Source organism: Neoarius graeffei, chromosome 18 (genome assembly GCF_027579695.1).
Source record: "Neoarius graeffei isolate fNeoGra1 chromosome 18, fNeoGra1.pri, whole genome shotgun sequence".
NCBI lineage: Eukaryota > Metazoa > Chordata > Actinopteri > Siluriformes > Ariidae > Neoarius > Neoarius graeffei.
The window spans coordinates 65,357,638-65,366,926 of record NC_083586.1 but is presented as its reverse complement, the minus strand read 5'-3'; the positions used below and the strand labels follow the sequence as shown (position 1 = coordinate 65,366,926).

The window sequence follows — 9,289 nt, the reverse complement described above, 5'->3', positions numbered from 1 at the left end:
CACAGACTGAGTGACATAAAGAGATGGCGTTACAGTTTACATTGCAGTATATAAGTCCACTGTTTATTAGCTTAGTATGAGGGACATGCTGTTACTATGGCAACTGTACTGAACATTTCACACAGACACTTCCTGAGTGGTTTTCTGTCACCAGCTCAAAAGTGGAAGTGGGCATGATGCTGCTTTCTACTCGTGCCACACAAAAAGACACTGTACAGTCCCCGAGACAGACAGTGAGGGAGCGTGAGAGAACATTTATATTTTTATTTTCTGAGCAGGAGTTTGTGAGTCTGGACTGAGAATGAAGATCCTCCTCATCTTCACCTTCTGCCTGATGATCGGTGAGTAAAAGCACTTTGAAATAATCAGCAGTATCAGGGTCACATTAAAGCTTTGCACTGATGGACATTTAGTTCAGAACTTTTATCGATCGCTTCCAGTGTTTTAAAGTAGTGAAGTTCTCAGGGCTGCTGGACTTCCTGGTTATCTTCAAAAGCACACAGAGGAGGTTCGGGTTCACTGACTGCATGAGGAAACGTCTGTGTTGAAGTGACCTGCACATGGGAACATTATCTCTACTTATATTCACTGTAGAACTGACTTTGAAGAGTTTTGTATCTGTATATTAGCTGAACAACAGTCAGTATCTTCACTTTATCTGTTTAAAGATCAGGGCTACTGCTTTATCAGTGCAGACGCCTGTCACGTCGTCTCTCTTGTTCCTGTTCTTGAGCACAAAATGTGAGTTCTGTATTTTATTCCGAGTACAGCTGAGAGCAGATAGCTCTGGTGTATGATGTGCGATTTCCGTTATTAGTTTCTCGGTGTTTGTTATTTATAATACATGTATTGGTTATTGCAGATTATACCACAGTGTACACACACACACACAGACACACACACTTACTCATCACAATGTTGACAATTTAACCCTTTTTGCCAGAGGGGGCGCCCATGTTCAGCACTGAATTTATTTGTCATTTCACAATCCACAGTTGTGGTTAACAGCTCACATGACACACACACACACACACACACACACACACACACACACACACACTCAGGGCTTTAAGAATCTGCAGTTTTTGATAAGAATTTATGTTGTTACCAAGCTTACTAGGGACAATATATTCAGAGAAAAGTTTCAGAAGAGGTTGTTTTTCTTTTCCCCATCCAAGCATTTATGTCTTCAGAGTAAACGGTGGTATCAATCCCACTCCTGAGGTGCCCCAAGTGCTCCAGACTTTGAAGAAGTAACCTTCAACCACTAAAATTATGTGTGATGATCTCCAAACAGAGATAAAAACATCTCCAAATGACACCACATGGCACCACACCTCTCTCATTGACACAATGCCTTTAGAAATGACACAAAGCCTCAATAAATAGCGGAGAACTTCTAGAAAGAGCAAGCATTGCTAAAAATGACACAAAAGAGCATGTCCAAAGAGCAAAAACCACCAAGAAATATTAGAAAATCTTTCCAAATGGCACCAAATTGCTCTCCTTGGCATTCTGCCACTAGAAATGGCACAAAACCTCAAAAATAGCAATTTCTAGAAATATCCAGCATTGTGCAATTTCACAAATAAAAACTCTCAAACTTGCTCATCTCATTTATACTTTAGTGAAACCAGCACCATCAGCAATCAGAAGGTATCCCTCAGCAAAACGCATTACAGTATGGTTCCTTCCTTATTTGATGCTCCTAAAAATAGATGGGGGAATCCAGCTCGCTCGCTTAGCCGCTCAATGGCATTTAGCAGATGCTCTTATCCAAAGTAACGTACAGTGTTCCCAGAATCTCCTCCACCCACTACAGGACATTTACAACACCCGGGTCACAAAAAGGGCACAGAGCATCATCAGGGACCAAACACACCCACAACACAGATTATTCACACTCCTACCATCTGGCAGACGCTACAGGAGTGTGAAAGCAAGGACGAGTAGACTGACAAACAGTTTTTACCCTCAGGCCATCAGCCTTCTGAACCACGAATTATAATCACCATCTACCTCTATATTTGCAATTTTGCACAGACATTGCACATTATATCTACCTCCATGTTTGCATATTGTTTGATTTTTTTATTGTTTATTTTCATTTATTTTCATTCTACTTTTATATTTTGCATTGCATATGCACTTTATAGTTTATATTTCGTATTTTATATATATTTCTTTTTATATTAGTAAGCATAGTTTTAGTGGGGTAGTTGCAAAATAAGAATTTCATTACCCAATAATAAACCGCTGTGTCTGTTATTGTGTATATGACAAATAAACATCTTGAATATCCTGGGGAGCAGTTGGGAGTTAGGTGTTTTGTTCAAGGGCACTTCAGCCATTCCTGCTGGTCAAGGGAATCAAACCAGCAACCTTTTGATCCCAAAGCTGCTTCTCTAACTATTAGACCATAGCTTCTCCAGATCTATGAGGCAGGGCACGCACACAGCCTTGGTCTGAACAAAGTCACATCTTCATATGAAAATAGTGGTCATCACAATCATGGTGTACAAAATGCCCTTATATTTTGTACAGATATCCAGTTTCTCCGCTGTCCATACTGACTTCAAGATGCCTCTTTTTCTTCTGACTAAATCCAGGCTAACAAGTATGTTTACATCAGCTACACTTAACTTCTGCTACCTGGCTAAGCCAGGGGAAGTCATAGCCAAATGGTTAGAGAAACAGATTTCGGACCAAAAGGTTGCTGGTTTGAGTCCCTGAACCAGCAGGACTGGCTCAAGTGCCCTTGAGTAAGGTGCCTAACCCTCAAATGCTCCAGCAAGTGTGGCGGTATACCTTGTGTCTGATTAGTCAAAGAAAAGCTGATGATATGATTATTGGTTCAGCCAAGAACCCGGCTATAACATAATAATAACCTGGCTAATCAACATATTTACGTCACATCCTGGGTGCCATATTGGTTGCCGATGTGCAAAAAGCTTGACGTGATTAATGACTTTTGAGAACTTAAAGCTACTGACGATAGCTAATCAGGTGGCCGTGCTTGTATGCATTATCATAATTCAGGCTTGTACTATCGATATCGATCATGTTTAAATGCTGTACAGGTTGCCTTTAACATTTCTAAACATCTGTTATTTGGATTTAAATGTTATAATCTGATTGTGGAAGTTGTTTATGGTATTTTACTTTCAAAAAGCTTTAGTTCTTCTCTCCGTTTTATTTCTACACCAGTGTATTCTGGAGAGATGTGAACTGTTTGCCCAGCAGTGAGCTCACACCCCTCCCATTTCCCATCGCTCTGTACAGCAGCAACTTCACACACAGACATGAAAATCTACACAATTAAAGCTACTGTACGAGTCTCCTGACTAATCTTAGAACAGATTTGTAGTGATGAACTGTTTAATTTGCTTATAATGATTAAAAATGTTTATGAAATTAATTTCCATTCTGCCGGTAGAATCGAACACCAGTGTACTGGTACAAAGGGTTAATAATGTATTGGTACAAAGGGTTAATATTCTGGGATACTGAGCTTCATTTTGGTTTTGTATGTTGCACCGTGGTCCTGAATCTGATTTCATTCCACTGTATATTATTCTCCAGCTGATGATACTGATGCTGTAACTACAATAACTGGATACAGAGGAAGATCAGTTCAGATTCAATGCCCCTATCAACCTGGATATGAAAAGTACAAAAAGTATCTCTGCGGAGGTAAATGTCCCATTTTGGGGGATAAAGACATTCCTGTTGAGTCTGGATCTCCTGCTAAAGACCCCAGATTCTCTCTGTATGACGACACAACAGCCAAAATCTTCACCGTCACCATCACTGATCTGAGACCAGAGGATGAAGGCACTTACTGGTGTGCAATAGAGCGGACAGTGGCTGATATTTACACAGAGATTCGACTGCTGGTTAAAACAGGTGAGTGTGACACAGAGGAGACTAAAAACCCTCACACATTAATTCACTGATGATGAACATTGACTGAAGCAGATGATTAAAGCACCATGTACAGTGTAGAACGGGTCTCATTTATCAGGTTTGTAAACTCAAAGATTATAATTGATACTCAATGCATTGATTTTTAAGCTCGAAAATGTGAACTGTGTGGAATTTAAAAGTGGACAGTTTCTATTCTTTCAGCTGATCCTGCCATCAGCACTGTCTCCCAGTCCACACACTCCACTTCAACACATGCCATGAGTCCATCAGTCCATGCTGAGATCCCACATTCAACAGGTATGGACTTTTTGCCTGAACTCTTCTTTATTACATTTCTGTCATGCCATTCATCACTTTTTTTTTTTAATTCCAGCTAATCCATTAAATAACAGTAACTCTCCAGTGAGCGCTCCCTCAGATCAGGGTATGTAGAACATCAAATATTTTATTTGAGCTTTTATTTAAAATCTTCTACATGAGAGAGAGAACACAGATCAAACCACCACAGGACAGATGACATCAGCTATGGAAGTGTAAATGTTTTAAGCATATTACAATGCTTTTTGGTTTAGCAGTCGACAGGAAGTTACTTTTAATCTTTTATCCACTATCATTTTGGGATTTTCTTTGAACCATTGCATAGCAGCAACAAAAATAAAATAGAGAATATCATTTTCCACAACTGCACGATGCCTGTACATGCTCAGGAACTCTGTCCTGGTGCTCAGTCTGTTGAAGGAAGTTGAAACCACTTCAGCTGCTTGTGAAACTTAAAGCTGTGGTCGCACAGGCATTCCTACCGATTCATGTGCTTCCACATAATTCTGTTTAAATCAGTGGCTGGTACACTTACACTTCCCTCAGTGTGGTTTGTCTGGGCAGGTGTGGCTTCTGTGTTTCCAGTTTGAAAACATTCACCATGAACTCAGGGTGCGTTTACATATGCTGTGTTTAATCTGTTTGAACGGAACCCCATTGTTCTCCGCCTCAGTAGCATCCAAACAAACAAACAAACAAACAAAAAAATCACTGACTTGTGAATGTAACCCAGCACTGTGCACTTTAGTTCGGTTATTTCTTTCATCACTGGGTAAATTTGGTAACTGACAGAGATATTTGAAACATTTTTGGCTAGTTTCAGTTAAATGCAGTTCAGTTAAATAATTCAGTGAAATTGGAAGCCATGGCCTAATGGTTAGAGAAGCAGCTTTGGGACCAAAAGGTCAGTGATTCGATTCCCTAGACCACCAGGAATGGCTGAAATGCCCTTGAGCAAGGCGCCCAACCCTCAACTGCTCCCTCGGTATGTCCACTGGGTATGTTGTATGTCGCTGTGGATAAGAGCATCTGCTAAATGCCATTAATGTAATGCAATGCAAATCTTTGAAACTTATCTTTGCTCGTATGTGTCCCTGTCCTCCATTGGGCTACGCCCCCCCTCAGTACTTTTCCATCACCCATTGGAGCTACCCTGAAACACTCAGCGGTCTCAAAAGTAGCCGGTCACTGGCGGCAAATCGCTGGCTATGGCTTGTTATGCCGCCGGCTATTGTCAGTCAAGTCACAACATTTAATATTAAATATTTCTGACAGCAAAAAAAGTTGTGAACGTAAATTACATCCACTATGTCATGTATGTCCGTTGCCGCGTCAACTGTGTTTACATCCTCAACACGAGTGCAGCCATCACTGCCCTGTGTTGCCAGATTGTGTTTACATCCTCGACACGAGTGCAGCCATTACTGCCGCCTGTGTTGCCAGATTGAGTTTACATTCTCGACACGAGTGCAGCCATTACTTCCCTGTGTTGCCAGATTGTGTTTACATCCTCGACATGAGTGCAGCCATTACTGCCGCCTGTGTTGCCGGATTGTGTTTACATCCTTGACATGAGTGCAGCCATTACTGCCCCTGTGTTGCCAGATTGAGCGGTTTCCCGCCCAATTTGGGCAGTTTAAGTGCATTTTGGCGGGTTTTGAACATATTTTGGGCTGTAAAACGTCAGCAGTATCTGGCAACATATTTTTTTTACTTAATACAAGAAATTAATGGATGCCAACGTTTTTGCCAAAATGGTATTTTATTTTCCATTGTTTCGGCAGCTTCAGCATCATACTGTGAGATTCTGTTCAAATTGTTTTTTTTTTCTTCTATGAAGCCTGAGCCATTTATTTTATTAGTTTATAATTATTGTTTAATTTAGTCTTCAGGAGAGACTGCCTGCACACAGTACTAGTATTAATAGTTTTTTTTTTCTTACATGAAAGCTGAGGCATTTATATTATATTTTAAGGTAACTTCATGTTGTGCTGTGAGGTTCTCTGCACTTTAACTTTTGAACCAACAGGTGCATTTGGATAAGTAAAGCTTATTCTGCATTTTTGTAGTCCTGGTAATCTTTTATATTGGTAAAGTTGTTTATAGGACCATTTCTCAGTGTCTGTTTTTTTAATCAATAGTTTTTCAGTAATAACTTAATATTTAACATATCACTCAATTTCAAACAACCCCCGCGCCTCCCCCATGGCTTGCCCCCATAGTCTCCAAAATTTCTGTGGGAAACACTGGCGTGCGTAACAACGCTAATTAAGCTTAAGCTAGACGACCCGCCTCAAATACTCATCCCGAGTAAATGTTATCCCAATTTTAGATGGCCTGTTCCAAACCATCCCGCCCCATGAAAAATTCGTACTTGCATCTATCTATCTATCTATCTATCTATCTATCTATCTATCTATCTATCTATCCATCCATCCATCCCTGCACGCTTTGCATGCATTATGTCTGCCGCTGGCAGACATTTTACCATTTTGCACCCTGCTGTAAATTATTTGTACCCTGCTATTCTCCCAAACTTTGAAGCCCCTGCACACTCAGCCAACTCTGCTTCCTGATATTACATTTTCCAATCATGTTGCTACAGTCCTGAATGTGGATATATTCTCATGTTTATCCTTCAGTAAACTCAGGAACATCTCTGCACTGCTGCGTGTTAGCGATTGTCACGCCCAGATCTGTGAGGTAGAATCTCTGTGGTGGCAGAGGACTTATATTTCTAGATCACTCAGTTTATCAATTCAACTTTCTTCAGTACATCAGTCAGAAAAAGCCCAACATGTGAGTTTGAATATTCTGGTCTCATGACTGTGTTTAAAATGTTTGCGATCCAGCCTGTATCAGACAGAACTTGCTGATTTGGCTTTTTTAAAAGTAAAGTTCATGATACATGTATATCCCCTGTGTTTGCATGACATTAAATTACTGGCTGGCATGTAAGGGCGGAACAGACTCTGGAGGTATGCTGACCCTAACCCAGTGCTTCTCAATTATTTTCTGTTACGTCCCCCCCCAGGAAGAAGAAAACATTTCACGCCCCTCCACTCTCCGCCGTGACTATAAATTGTATAATTTGTCTATAAAATTGTTATAAGACTTATAACAATGGTGTTAGGTGTACTTATAATATAAGTACACCTCTGCATAACATTGTATCCTTATTAACATTAAAGAAAACAAAAAAAGAAAGAAATATAGACCCCTTCGCATGTTTGTAAACAACCCGACCGTTGCCAGGATGCGCGCGCAGCCTGGACTCAGAAACAATGGCGCTGCCCATAGACCGGCATTATGAGCTGTCAGATTATGCAAAACAATTGTCGTTACAAGATCGAGAATGCTACATAAATAAGTTAACTCTAACAAGTGGACATCGCCTACCGGATCCGTATTTAATTAAAGAGTGGACGGACGATGTTAGTAAGTTCCCTGGTATACAATGGCCAGATATATACTCATACCTTATTGATAAGACTTCAGTGTACACCCACGAAAAACTTCGTGCCTACAAGTCTTTAGACGCATATGATTGTTATGTGCGGGCATGTACAACTTGATTAACAATGGGACATTCATATTCATTTTGTTTTAATCAAATTATGCCAGTGATGTGATGGCAATGTGGCTTTAGCTACGACAGCAAATACCAACACTAAACAGCAATTTGCAGGAGGTGATGGCATAAAGGAATGATAGTGTAAAGAGTGCAGCTAAGAGAAATCAGAGCTGCATAAAAAGCGAGAGGCAGAGAGCAGAAATGAAAGTGAACGGGGCAGGAGCTAGGTTAGAGCAGTCAACGTAAGTTGGCATTTAGAGTGAGGGCACACAATTGTACCTTTCCATCCTTGCTTTAAAATTGTGATTTTCGGCATACACAAATAATGATGGCACAAAATCTGGACTGCTTGAGTCAAGCGAGACCTCTCCTACAAACACAATTGCATGCAAAGCTAAGTTAACATGCTAACAATATTCATTACATTGTGTAACTATGACCCAGCTAATCAGACAAACGTTACCAAAGTATTTTGCTACATCAATAAACGAAGACTAGAAAGAATAAAAAAGAAAGATTGAATAAATAGCCTGATCTTACCTGTGATGAAGTGGGCGCTGCAAACCCGTGCATTTTTGATGGTGCTTTCATCCCAGTCTACACGTTTGATGGCTTGTAGCCGTAGACATCGGCGATTTTTTTGGAATGGGTGAGATCCTGCTGGAATTCTGTACATTTTAACCCCATCGCTGCTACGATTCTGTCACCCGACAACACAACAACTAGGCATTTCTGAGTCTTTTTTGAGTCCAGGCTGCGCGCACAATTTCCTCTTACGTATGAATGACGTTGTAGCGGTCAGAGCAGGTGGATGGAGCACAGAAGTACGGCAGGACAGAACTGAGTTCCAAAAAACTATTTATTGTTTCACTTTTCAGTCAAACACACTCTCAGTCACCCAGACACACACACACACACACAAGTCGTCTGGTGCGGGAGAGAGCTCACTTCCTCTGCTCTCTCTCCTTATATAGGGCGTGGTTGCTGGGAAGACACACAAACACAGGTTAATTGCTCTCAGGTGAAGTGATTCTGCCACTTACCTTCCCTGACTCCACCCTCCTGTCACAGACCGGCGTTTGACCACGCCCCCACTGCCACATACCCCCACCGCCTGACTCAGGCCGGGCGCCTGTCCGGCCTGCAGCCGACTCCCCCCCCCCCTTGGCGGGAGAGGAAGTCCGCCACGACCATCTGCGCCCCCGGCCTGTGGACCACCTTGAAGTTGAAGGGTTGGAGTGCCAGATACCAACGGGTGATCCGCGCGTTGGCATCCTTCATGCGGTGGAGCCACTGGAGGGGCGCGTGGTCCGAACAGAGGGTGAAAGGGCGCCCCAGCAGGTAGTAACGGAGGGCGAGGACCGCCCACTTGATCGCCAGGCACTCCTTCTCAATCGTGCTGTAGCGCCCCTCACGCACTGACAGCTTCCGACTAATGTACAGGACCGGGCGGTCCTCCCCCTCCACCTG

General features: G+C 41.9%; 1 protein-coding gene across 5 annotated transcripts in view; it reads left to right on the top strand.

Moving 5' to 3' along the window:
• Positions 1-202: 202 nt before the first annotated feature.
• Positions 203-9,289, top strand: part of LOC132866468 (CMRF35-like molecule 5) — a 59,801-nt gene continuing 50,714 nt past the window's right edge. For all 5 annotated transcript variants that reach the window (XM_060899255.1, XM_060899256.1, XM_060899257.1 and 2 more), the window contains exons 1-4: positions 203-341; positions 3,583-3,906; positions 4,129-4,224; positions 4,301-4,351. In XM_060899255.1, coding sequence (XP_060755238.1) covers positions 302-341; positions 3,583-3,906; positions 4,129-4,224; positions 4,301-4,351 — 511 coding nt within the window. In that variant the 5' untranslated portion in view covers positions 203-301. The remainder of the gene's footprint in view (positions 342-3,582; positions 3,907-4,128; positions 4,225-4,300; positions 4,352-9,289) is intronic.